The 13,425-nt window shown below is 40.8% G+C and overlaps 1 protein-coding gene and 1 long non-coding RNA gene across 2 annotated transcripts in view; both read left to right on the top strand.

Moving 5' to 3' along the window:
• Positions 1–5,524, top strand: part of LOC138963521 (uncharacterized) — a 41,126-nt gene extending 35,602 nt beyond the window's left edge. The window contains exons 3-4 of the mRNA XM_070335398.1: positions 2,796–3,016; positions 4,104–5,524. Coding sequence (XP_070191499.1) covers positions 2,796–3,016; positions 4,104–4,180 — 298 coding nt within the window. The 3' untranslated portion in view covers positions 4,181–5,524. The remainder of the gene's footprint in view (positions 1–2,795; positions 3,017–4,103) is intronic.
• The window catches only part of LOC138963771 (uncharacterized), a 58,717-nt gene extending 46,039 nt beyond the window's left edge, over positions 1–12,678 (top strand). The window contains exon 2 of the long non-coding RNA XR_011454898.1: positions 12,583–12,678. This is a non-coding gene — a long non-coding RNA (uncharacterized lncRNA). The remainder of the gene's footprint in view (positions 1–12,582) is intronic.
• Positions 12,679–13,425: the final 747 nt, after the last annotated feature.

The raw sequence follows: 13,425 nt of genomic DNA, 5'->3' as shown, positions 1-13,425 counted from the left end.
TGAACGTGTCACCGTGACCGCGGGGTATGCAATCGACACAGCTGACTAGCATTAATTGTCTTAGTGAAAATTGCGGTGAGTTCAATGACAGTCTCTGAGTTCGACAGATTGACTTAATAGTAAATGTAGTATTCAAATACACAAAGGGAAGTAAGCGCGCTCTTACGGCATGTGTAAAAGGGTAAGAGAGATCGAGTTGTACGGAACCTTTCTCCTGGCACCCGAGAGAATAATAAGCATTGGAACGAACAAGCGACTTTCATCTTCAGTTTAGTAGATGTAGTAGTTTCGCTTTACGCGACTTGTTTTTTTACATTTAGTCAAGTTTTGAATACATATTTTAACATAGACGGGGAATCGAGACGAGGGTCGTGATATATATGTATGTGTGTATGTATGTGTGTGTGAGTGTATACATCGATTCAGAGAAAACTACTGGACCGATCTTCATGAAATTTGACATGAGAGTTCCTGGGTATAATATCCCCGGACATTTTTTTCATTTTTTCGATAAATGTCTCTGACACGGCGGTTCCCCCTTTCACAGACAGCATGATTTAGTTTGCCGCTGGCACCTCGCTCACACAGCCCCTGCCCTGCTTATCTGTTAGCACATTCCTGGCGAGCATGGCCCAGCTGGAGCTTCAGCCTTCTTTGTTCCACTGGCTGGCAGCAGAAAATGAGTCTATTTCCCACGGTTTAATTGCCTTCCTGCCACTGCCTCACAGCAGAACCAGATTTTGTATCTAGTTTATATCTTGAAGAGCCCTGTCTGGAGCACTTTCCATGTGGTTTCGTCTTGAAGATTTTTTGTCTTGTATTAGTTTCTGATCATCAGAGTACATGTACGCTGTGTGTTTCATTTGTGTGGCATTGTGTTGTGACAGGCAAATTTTTCACCCACTGTTCAGCAGAAAAGAAAGGATTGAATCATAGTATTATTACAAGTGACATCACACTCAGTTATTTTGTGCAGCAGTGTGACCTAATATTTCCAGTTTTCTTCTTTGTCTTCATGTGACAGTGTATGTTTGGTATGCAGTGTGTTTTATAATGGAGCATACTGAAACTAAACATCTAATTTGTGTTAATGCATTGTGTAGACTGTGTGGGGAACGCTCTGCAAGAATAAAAAAAATATCATAATCGTAATGTGAAACTGTGTGTGGACTATGCGGACAAACTGAAAAACTTTTTTAACATTGATGTATCTTCGTGTGCTGGGAGCTTGGATAGCTCAGTCGGTAGAGCGCGTGGGCTCGTGATCGAACTGAAAGGTCGCGGGTTCGAATCCAGCAGTGGGTGTCCATATCATTTATCCCGTTGCCGACCCTGGTTTGCTGGTGTCAGTATAATGTGAACAGCCATCTTTAAATCTACCCCAAGATACATGGAAGTAAAACTAGCTATAACAACAACAACAACTGCCGTGTGCTGACATTTTGGAATACTGTTTTCCTATTTGGATACCTGTAAGCGGGCTCAAGAAAAGATACCTCACACACACAAGGTAAAAGTCTTCAAAGTGTCAGCATGAACATCTGTTAACATAACCTTGCAGATTTGTTTTTAATTTGTTCTGTCTTCAAACGTTGACCGTGGCGCGATCTGTAGCCACTCAAATACATGTCATTAATTACATTGTGCCGTGTGTACTGTTCTCTGTCTGTCTTCTTTCAGCAGGCTACAGCAGTGGCACACCTACAGCATAGTGGTCATATTTAGTATCGTTTGAAAGTTTATGGTCTTGACTACAAGGCTATGTGTAAATAACACACATGCTGACATCGTAATTCAAGAGAACTAACAAGATAGAAGTGTTTTCAAAACACACAGCTTACTCGTAAGGCAGAGATAGCAGTGCGTAGCTGCCGAGAGGTTGAGCTGGGCCGCACTCTGGCCTGCTAGTAGAAGGGAGCTTTTCTCTTAGCCTTCTACTGGCTGAGATGGCTTGTGTGGGTGATGCTATTGCGCGGTTGTACAGTCACTACTGTGTAGCCAGCGCTGAACCGGGGGATGGGTGATTAATTACCGCTGGCGGCCTGGCACTGAGGAAGGGGTGATAAAGGGGGCAGATTCCGGCTGTGCCTGTGAACTAAACCTAATAGCAGAAACTGCCGTGCTGATGACGTCATATCCGGCTTTTTGTAAAAGTTGAGGCCGCACTGTCACGCCCTCATTTTTCTATCAAATGGACAATCTTTGACGAAGGCCGGACTATGGTATTGCATTTTAGCTTTGAGGGGTTAAATATAATTAATGAGTTTGGTCATTAAAAATCGGAAAATTGTAATTAAAATTATTTTTTGAAAAACGTTCCAAAACTAGTTGCATCTTATTCTCCATCATTTTCTGATTCCAAAAACATATAAATATGTTACATTTGGATTAAAAACCAGCTCTGAAAATTAAATATATGAAAATTATGATATAAATTAATTGTCCGGAATCCCTTTAAAAACAACTTCTTCTTATTTCTTGTCGGTTCCTGGTTCCAAAAACATATAGATATGTTATCTGTGAATTAAAAACAAGCTCAGAAAGTTAAAAAGAACAGAGATACAGAACATTAAGCCTGCTATCCTGCTCAGCGCAACCACTACCGCGCAATTCTTGCTAGTCAATTTCACTGCCACGAGCGGTGAACTGACGATGCTACGAGTATGCGGTCTTGGTGAGAGAATGCAGTGCGTTCAGTTTCATTCTGTGAGTACGACAGCTTGACTAAATGTTGTATTTTCGCCTTACGCGACTTGTTTTTTGTGTATTGTATCCCATTTCATGTTATTGTTCAGACTGTCGACCACCGGTAAAGTTGTTGTGGGCGCCCTGTGTGCTGTCATCGCTGTGCTGGCCATCGTTATGGTCGTCATGTTCTGCTACTTCAAGAATGCGGGCAAAGTGGGAACGTCAGGTGCGGGCAACGCCGGGAACACCCCTGCGACCAACCCGGCAAATTACACCTACGACTCGCCCCGGCCCGTCGTTGAACCCAAACATGTCACGTTTGACGCAAGTAAGTACTGACACCATACACCGATTTAACAAGTGAACAAACTATCACTCAGACACACATGTACGCACGCATGCACGTACGCACACACACATGAACACACGTATGAATGCACGCATGCACGCACGCACTAACCACACATCCACACTCACATACACACACACGCACACACACACACACACACACACACACACACACACACATGTACGCATGGACGCATACATGCACGCACGCACACACACACACACTCTCTCTCTCTCACACACACACACACACACACATACACACATACACACATGTACCCACGCATGCACACATACACAACACATAAACACACACACACACACACACACACACACACACACACCCTAACACACTCACACACTCACACCCTAACACATACACACGCCTTAATTCCAGGGCTCAAAGGTTGTAATTGACTGCTGGTCCATAGGGCCCAGGGTTTTTAATTTGCTATTACAACAAATATATATTTTTCACGGAGAAACATGTATCCCGAAAATAAGTACGAATGAATAAACATGTCAAGAAGGATTAACTCAAAAAGAAATAAGAATTATGATCTGCATAATCAATATGTCGGGTCAAGAAAAACACTGAACTACTACAAATATTGAGGAAGGACAAATATCAAACATGTACAGTCAGAAATAACGTTTATAATTAAACTAACAAACCAAGGCAGCTTTACCAACTTATGTTTGAAGACACTGCTTATTACAGCTTTAAATCTTATATCATTTGAGTGGTTATGACACTATTTACTGATTTACTTTTTGCGAGCATTCGCAATACTCATTGCCTGTAATGAAATTCATCTCGATCATCACTTCTACACAACTTCTACACAACTTTCGTCCTCGAAATATTGAAAAAAACATCTTTCTTGATGGATGGGAAACTTCTGATTAACTTACCCTAAGTTTTAATATTTCATGTCTTAAATACTTTGAAAAACACTCAGAACTTTTTTTGAAAACAAAACCAATTGTGATATAAGCAGTAACAATAACAGAACAGATTACCAACAGACTCACTTTTCCAACATTGCAAACTGTTTTTATTGCAGACGCATACAACCCACCTCCGTACAACAGGTTTGTCAACGTCATGGACCAGAGTATGCGCAAAATGGTGGACTTCTGAGATCACGTTTAGTTTCCTCCGTGAGCAGCTCTGATTATACTCCATCCACTCTCTCGCGGTGCCGAGATGACCGCCTTGCTTGACGGCACTGCTCCATCACTTGGAATCAGTTCGGCTCACAATCTAGTTTTCTGTTTCTTGTGTTGCTGTTCCTTGTCCTTGTCCTTGTCCTTGTTCCGGCGTGCTCTCACGCCGCCCCGCCCCTGCACTCACAGCTCTATCCACATCTGAATTTCGTTCCGCTGCCAGACTTATCGATGTTACAGACGCTCCAGGGAAGGATGACTGTCGGGTCGCTGTGGTAGGCTGCGGAAGATGACACTGCACTTCTGCTCACAATCTGCTAAGGCTGCGTTGCATGGGACAGGACATCTTTTGTGTTGTTTTACACTGTTGATGGCAGTGTGCTTTCTGTTGCATCTTATCTCTTTCATTCAAAAGACCACGGATTTTTCTTTCCTTTGTTATATGTCTTTGATAAAAGGAAAAGCAATCGAACAATTCCCTTCAAAACTCAAATTACCCTGAAAATACACATCAATAACTAATGTAATGCACATCGTTGTCTTCGAACATTGTCTGTACGCACATACAGTGCAGCACTTTGATGTTAAGCATCAGTTTTGAAGTGATATAGTACTATAGTTTGATGACTATTAACAACCGTAGCCTTTTCTTGGCCTCCCGTTTGTAATTGTCCTAAGGCCAAACAAAAATATATGCTGGTTTAGGGTAACGTGACCAAAAAGATACGGTCAGTAGGTCGGCTTTTTTAAAATTATTATTATTTTTTTTAATTTAGTCGAGTTTAAAGGAGATTTATTCCCTTAGTCTCGGTATGGTTCGCAAAATGTGCCAACAGTTTTTTGGTTTTTGTTAGAAACGAAAAAAAAGTGTTAGGGTCGGCGGAAAAAAATATGGTGGGTCGGGTTACCCTAAACCAACATATATTTTTATTTGGCCTAATGTAAATTAGAATATATCTCCTAGTGTAATATTTAACGATACCTCAGGATGTAAATATCAAGGTGAACTTTAACTTCATTGGTAGCAGCAGGAGTAGCCGACGTGTCCATGTATTCATTGTATCAATGTATTTGTCCCTCGCCTGTTAATACTGATCATACTGTATTTGTCCCTCGCCTGTTAGTACTGATCATACTGTATTTGTCCCTCGCCTGTTAATACTGATCATACTGTATTTGTCCCTCGCCTGTTAATACTGATCATACTGTATTTGTCCCTCGCCTGTTAATACTGATCATACTGTATTTGTCCCTCGCCTGTTAATACTGATCATACTGTATTTGTACCTCGCCTGTTAATACTGATCATACTGTATTTGTCCCTCGCCTGTTAGTACTGATCATACTGTATTTGTCCCTCGCCTGTTAATACTGATCATACTGTATTTGTCCCTCGCCTGTTAGTACTGATCATACTGTATTTGTCCCTCGCCTGTTAATACTGATCATACTGTATTTGTCCCTCGCCTGTTAGTACTGATCATACTGTATTTGTCCCTCGCCTGTTAGTACTGATCATACTGTATTTGTCCCTCGCCTGTTAATACTGATCATACTGTATTTGTCCCTCGCCTGTTAATACTGATCATACTGTATTTGTACCTCGCCTGTTAGTACTGATCATACGGTATTTGTCCCTCGCCTGTTAGTACTGATCATACTGTATTTGTCCCTTGCCTGTTAGTACTGATCATACTGTATTTGTCCCTCGCCTGTTAATACTGATCATACTGTATTTGTCCCTCGCCTGTTAGTACTGATCATACTGTATTTGTCCTTCGCCTGTTAGTACTGATCATACTGTATTTGTCCCTCGCCTGTTAATACTGATCATACTGTATTTGTCCCTCGCCTGTTAGTACTGATCATACTGTATTTGTCCCTCGCCTGTTAATACTGATCATACTGTATTTGTCCCTCGCCTGTTAGTACTGATCATACTGTATTTGTCCCTCGCCTGTTAGTACTGATCATACTGTATTTGTCCCTCGCCTGTTAATACTGATCATACTGTATTTGTCCCTCGCCTGTTAGTACTGATCATACTGTATTTGTCCCTCGCCTGTTAGTACTGATCATACTGTATTTGTCCCTCGCCTGTTAATACTGATCATACTGTATTTGTCCCTCGCCTGTTAATACTGATCATACTGTATTTGTCCTTCGCCTGTTAATACTGATCATACTGTATTTGTCCCTCGCCTGTTAGTACTGATCATACTGTATTTGTCCCTCGCCTGTTAATACTGATCATACTGTATTTGTCCCTCGCCTGTTAATACTGATCATACTGTATTTGTCCCTCGCCTGTTAATACTGATCATACTGTATTTGTCCCTCGCCTGTTAATACTGATCATACTGTATTTGTCCCTCGCCTGTTAATACTGATCATACTGTATTTGTCCCTCGCCTGTTAATACTGATCATACTGTATTTGTCCCTCGCCTGTTAATACTGATCATACTGTATTTGTCCCTCGCCTGTTAATACTGATCATACTGTATTTGTCCCTCGCCTGTTAATACTGATCATAATGTATTTGTCCCTCGCCTGTTAGTACTGATCATACTGTATTTGTCCCTCGCCTGTTAATACTGATCATAATGTATTTGTCCCTCGCCTGTTAATACTGATCATACTGTATTTGTCCCTCGCCTGTTAATACTGATCATACTGTATTTGTCCCTCGCCTGTTAGTACTGATCATACTGTATTTGTCCCTTGCCTGTTAATACTGATCATACTGTATTTGTCCCTCGCCTGTTAGTACTGATCATACTGTATTTGTCCCTCGCCTGTTAATACTGATCATACTGTATTTGTCCCTCGCCTGTTAGTACTGATCATACTGTATTTGTCCCTCGCCTGTTAATACTAATCATACTGTATTTGTCCCTCGCCTGTTAATACTGATCATACTGTATTTGTCTCTCGCCTGTTAGTACTGATCATACTGTATTTGTCCCTCGCCTGTTAGTACTGATCATACTGTATTTGTCCCTCGCCTGTTAATACTATCATACTGTATTTGTCCCTCGCCTGTTAATACTGATCATACTGTATTTGTACCTCGCCTGTTAATACTGATCATACTGTATTTGTCCTTCGCCTGTTAGTACTGATCATACTGTATTTGTCCTTCGCCTGTTAATACTGATCATACTGTATTTGTCCCTCGCCTGTTAATACTGATCATACTGTATTTGTCCCTCGCCTGTTAGTACTGATCATACTGTATTTGTCCCTCGCCTGTTAATACTGATCATACTGTATTTGTCCCTCGCCTGTTAGTACTGATCATAATGTATTTGTCCCTCGCCTGTTAGTACTGATCATACTGTATTTGTCCCTCGCCTGTTAATACTGATCATACTGTATTTGTCCCTCGCCTGTTAGTACTGATCATACTGTATTTGTCCCTCGCCTGTTAATACTGATCATAATGTATTTGTCCCTCGCCTGTTAATACTGATCATACTGTATTTGTCCCTCGCCTGTTAGTACTGATCATACTGTATTTGTCCCTCGCCTGTTAGTACTGATCATACTGTATTTGTCCCTCGCCTGTTAATACTGATCATACTGTATTTGTCCCTTGCCTGTTAGTACTGATCATACTGTATTTGTCCCTCGCCTGTTAATACTGATCATACTGTATTTGTCCCTCGCCTGTTAGTACTGATCATACTGTATTTGTCCCTCGCCTGTTAGTACTGATCATAATGTATTTGTCCCTCGCCTGTTAATACTGATCATAATGTATTTGTCCCTCGCCTGTTAGTACTGATCATACTGTATTTGTCCCTCGCCTGTTAATACTGATCATACTGTATTTGTCCCTCGCCTGTTAGTACTGATCATACTGTATTTGTCCCTCGCCTGTTAGTACTGATCATACTGTATTTGTCCCTCGCCTGTTAATACTGATCATACTGTATTTGTCCCTCGCCTGTTAATACTGATCATACTGTATTTGTCCTCGCCTGTTAGTACTGATCATACTGTATTTGTCCCTCGCCTGTTAATACTGATCATACTGTATTTGTCCCTCGCCTGTTAGTACTGATCATACTGTATTTGTCCCTCGCCTGTTAGTACTGATCATAATGTATTTGTCCCTCGCCTGTTAATACTGATCATAATGTATTTGTCCCTCGCCTGTTAGTACTGATCATACTGTATTTGTCCCTCGCCTGTTAATACTGATCATACTGTATTTGTCCCTCGCCTGTTAATACTGATCATACTGTATTTGTCCCTCGCCTGTTAATACTGATCATACTGTATTTGTCCTTCGCCTGTTAGTACTGATCATACTGTATTTGTCCCTCGCCTGTTAATACTGATCATACTGTATTTGTCCCTCGCCTGTTAATACTGATCATACTGTATTTGTCCCTCGCCTGTTAATACTGATCATACTGTATTTGTCCCTCGCCTGTTAGTACTGATCATACTGTATTTGTCCTTCGCCTGTTAATACTGATCATACTGTATTTGTCCCTCGCCTGTTAATACTGATCATACTGTATTTGTCCCTTGCCTGTTAGTACTGATCATACTGTATTTGTCCCTCGCCTGTTAATACTGATCATACTGTATTTGTCCCTCGCCTGTTAGTACTGATCATACTGTATTTGTCCCTCGCCTGTTAATACTGATCATACTGTATTTGTCCCTCGCCTGTTAGTACTGATCATACTGTATTTGTCCCTCGCCTGTTAATACTGATCATACTGTATTTGTCCCTCGCCTGTTAGTACTGATTATACTGTATTTGTCCTTCGCCTGTTAGTACTGATCATACTGTATTTGTCCCTCGCCTGTTAATACTGATCATACTGTATTTGTCCCTCGCCTGTTAATACTGATCATACTGTATTTGTCCCTCGCCTGTTAATACTGATCATACTGTATTTGTCCCTCGCCTGTTAGTACTGATCATACTGTATTTGTCCCTCGCCTGTTAGTACTGATTATACTGTATTTGTCCTTCGCCTGTTAGTACTGATCATACTGTATTTGTCCCTCGCCTGTTAATACTGATCATACTGTATTTGTCCCTCGCATGTTAGTACTGATCATACTGTATTTGTCCTTCGCCTGTTAGTACTGATCATACTGTATTTGTCCTTCGCCTGTTAATACTGATCATACTGTATTTGTCCCTCGCCTGTTAGTACTGATCATACTGTATTTGTCCTTCGCCTGTTAGTACTGATCATAATGTATTTGTCCTTCGCCTGTTAGTACTGATCATACTGTATTTGTCCTTCGCCTGTTAATACTGATCATACTGTATTTGTCCCTCGCCTGTTAGTACTGATCATACTGTATTTGTCCTTCGCCTGTTAATACTGATCATACTGTATTTGTCCCTCGCCTGTTAGTACTGATCATACTGTATTTGTCCCTCGCCTGTTAGTACTGATCATACTGTATTTGTCCCTCGCCTGTTAATACTGATCATACTGTATTTGTCCCTCGCCTGTTAATACTGATCATACTGTATTTGTCCCTCGCCTGTTAGTACTGATCATACTGTATTTGTCCCTCGCCTGTTAATACTGATCATACTGTATTTGTCCCTCGCCTGTTAATACTGATCATACTGTATTTGTCCCTCGCCTGTTAGTACTGATCATACTGTATTTGTCCCTCGCCTGTTAATACTGATCATACTGTATTTGTCCCTCGCCTGTTAATACTGATCATACTGTATTTGTCCTTCGCCTGTTAATACTGATCATACTGTATTTGTCCCTCGCCTGTTAATACTGATCATACTGTATTTGTCCCTCGCCTGTTAGTACTGATCATACTGTATTTGCCCCTCGCCTGTTAGTACTGATCATACTGTATTTGTCCTTCGCCTGTTAATACTGATCATACTGTATTTGTCCCTCGCCTTAATACTGATCATACTGTATTTGTCCCTCGCCTGTTAGTACTGATCATACTGTATTTGTCCCTCGCCTGTTAATACTGATCATACTGTATTTGTCCTTCGCCTGTTAGTACTGATCATACTGTATTTGTCCCTCGCCTGTTAATACTGATCATACTGTATTTGTCCCTCGCCTGTTAGTACTGATCATACTGTATTTGTACCTCGCCTGTTAATACTGATCATACTGTATTTGTCCCTCGCCTGTTAATACTGATCATACTGTATTTGTCCCTCGCCTGTTAATACTGATCATACTGTATTTGTCCCTCGCCTGTTAATACTGATCATACTGTATTTGTCCCTCGCCTGTTAGTACTGATCATACTGTATTTGTCCCTCGCCTGTTAGTACTGATCATACTGTATTTGTCCCTCGCCTGTTAGTACTGATCATACTGTATTTGTCCCTCGCCTGTTAGTACTGATCATACTGTATTTGTCCTTCGCCTGTTAATACTGATCATACTGTATTTGTCCCTTGCCTGTTAGTACTGATCATACTGTATTTGTCCCTCGCCTGTTAGTACTGATCATACTGTATTTGTCCCTCGCCTGTTAATACTGATCATACTGTATTTGTCCCTCGCCTGTTAGTACTGATCATACTGTATTTGTCCCTCGCCTGTTAGTACTGATCATACTGTATTTGTCCCTCGCCTGTTAATACTGATCATACTGTATTTGTCCCTCGCCTGTTAATACTGATCATACTGTATTTGTCCCTCGCCTGTTAGTACTGATCATACTGTATTTGTCCCTCGCCTGTTAGTACTGATCATACTGTATTTGTCCCTCGCCTGTTAATACTGATCATACTGTATTTGTCCCTCGCCTGTTAGTACTGATCATACTGTATTTGTCCCTCGCCTGTTAATACTGATCATAATGTATTTGTCCTTCGCCTGTTAATACTGATCATACTGTATTTGTCCCTCGCCTGTTAATACTGATCATACTGTATTTGTCCCTTGCCTGTTAATACTGATCATACTGTATTTGTCCCTCGCCTGTTAATACTGATCATACTGTATTTGTCCTTCGCCTGTTAATACTGATCATACTGTATTTGTCCCTCGCCTGTTAATACTGATCATACTGTATTTGTCCTTCGCCTGTTAATACTGATCATACTGTATTTGTCCCTCGCCTGTTAATACTGATCATACTGTATTTGTCCTTCGCCTGTTAGTACTGATCATACTGTATTTGTCCCTCGCCTGTTAATACTGATCATACTGTATTTGTCCCTCGCCTGTTAATACTGATCATACTGTATTTGTCCCTCGCCTGTTAATACTGATCATACTGTATTTGTCCCTCGCCTGTTAATACTGATCATACTGTATTTGTCCCTCGCCTGTTAGTACTGATCATACTGTATTTGTCCTTCGCCTGTTAATACTGATCATACTGTATTTGTCCCTCGCCTGTTAATACTGATCATACTGTATTTGTCCTTCGCCTGTTAGTACTGATCATACTGTATTTGTCCCTCGCCTGTTAGTACTGATCATACTGTATTTGCGGTGCATCATCGCTTTGGTATTTTATACGTTTTTTCATCGTATGTTCCACCGATGATTTGTTTTTGTTGTTATTGTGTATGTAGTTGTTTGTTTGTTGTAAGTTGTTTTTTTGGTCGGTGTTGTTGTTGTTGTTGTTGTTGTTGTTGTTGTTGTTGTTGTTGTTGTTGTTGTTAATAGTGGTGGTTGTTGTAATGTTTGTTCTTTGTTTGTTTTTGCTTTATTTACTTGCTGTTGTTTTGGTTTCTGTAGGAGAGAAAGGTGTCTGTTTTTATCCAATTAAGTGTTGTTGTTTTATTTGTATGTTGCTAGTATCTTGATAGTGCGGATAGCGGTCGTCTACAAGGATGTGTTCTCCTCTTATCGTCAGTCAACCCTCATCGGTAGCAAGCCCTGCACCATTTCCACCACTTAAAAAAAAGTCATAGAAAACTTCATGAGAGAAATTCATTTGACGCGAAATTCAAAGAGACAACAAAGAAACCAGGACAAGGTCAAGGAAGAACACGATCAACGTAAGAAAATAGATTATACGAGTATGTCGTGTCACGGCAAATGCGAAGTTTTTCTGTGTAGACTTTACGCGGAGGGCAAAGCGCCAATGTGTCGCACGTAAGGCCGAGCTAAGGAACATAATGGTTATGATTTAAAATGTTGGCGCAAGGTTCTTTTCTACAGATGAAACGAGAAATGTGTTTGTTCAGTGAAGAATTTAAATGCAGATGCAAGTACCTGTTTATCCTACAAGTATTGCTTGATTGTGCTGTATTACTGTTCTGCTCAACGTTGTGTCGGGAGCCTCAATATCCGCTTCGAAGCCCTTGACATTATTGAATTGAAAATAAAGACGAAATTCGTCTGTTGAAGCGGCTTAAGAAAACTTCTGTTATAATTGAAATAAGGTCAGTGTTAGTTCTATTGGAACCTTAGTGGCATTTTCCTTTGCATTGCAAAACATTGTCGAAGAGTAAATACAAAATAAAACCCCACCTCTCGAAGATGTGTATGCGTGTGTATGTGTGTGTGTGTGTGTGTGTGTGTGTGTGTGTGTGTAAAAGTAACACTATGAATACAAAAGGTGTGGGGATAGTATCTTGAAGAAAACAGCTATATTTGTATAATCGTCTTATCCGTATGTATGTATCGGCTCTCTCACACTCATACACACACACACACACACACACACACACACAAACACGTACACACCCACACACACACACACACGCACAGACGTACACACGCACACAAACACACAGACGTACACACACACACGCGCACGCACGCACGCACACACACGCACACACAGACACACACACGCTTTTAAAATAAAAGATAAAGCATCCATACTTTTCATTTGTCTCCATTTCCTAGTGCCAGTTTTGTTTGTACATGCAAACTAGTCGATCTTTAAACTGAAAAACAAAACCTTTATCGTAGTCAACTTCTTGACACAGCCAAACAATACCAAACCCGTGTTCAGTTTATGCATTTTTCACTTGCACAGTTGTGTTTGCCAGATTCATGTTGCAGGAGGAGCATTTCATAGGTCTGCTCACAGATGTCAGAGGAAGTCTTGTTAACTTAAGCCAATATTCAACAGATGTTAACAACAGTTCTTATATAAAAAAAAAAAGTGGGTATCTGCCGATTTCGCCGTAAACCGTTTTATTTGAGGAATGCAGCGGCACATTTAAGAACCTTTTAATAGCAAATGTGGGCACTTGTTCAACTGACTTCACGTCCTC

Source organism: Littorina saxatilis, linkage group LG4 (assembly GCF_037325665.1).
Source record: "Littorina saxatilis isolate snail1 linkage group LG4, US_GU_Lsax_2.0, whole genome shotgun sequence".
Classification (NCBI taxonomy): domain Eukaryota; kingdom Metazoa; phylum Mollusca; class Gastropoda; order Littorinimorpha; family Littorinidae; genus Littorina; species Littorina saxatilis.
The sequence above is the reverse complement of the archived record's forward strand: the minus strand, read 5'-3'. Positions and strand labels throughout refer to the sequence as shown.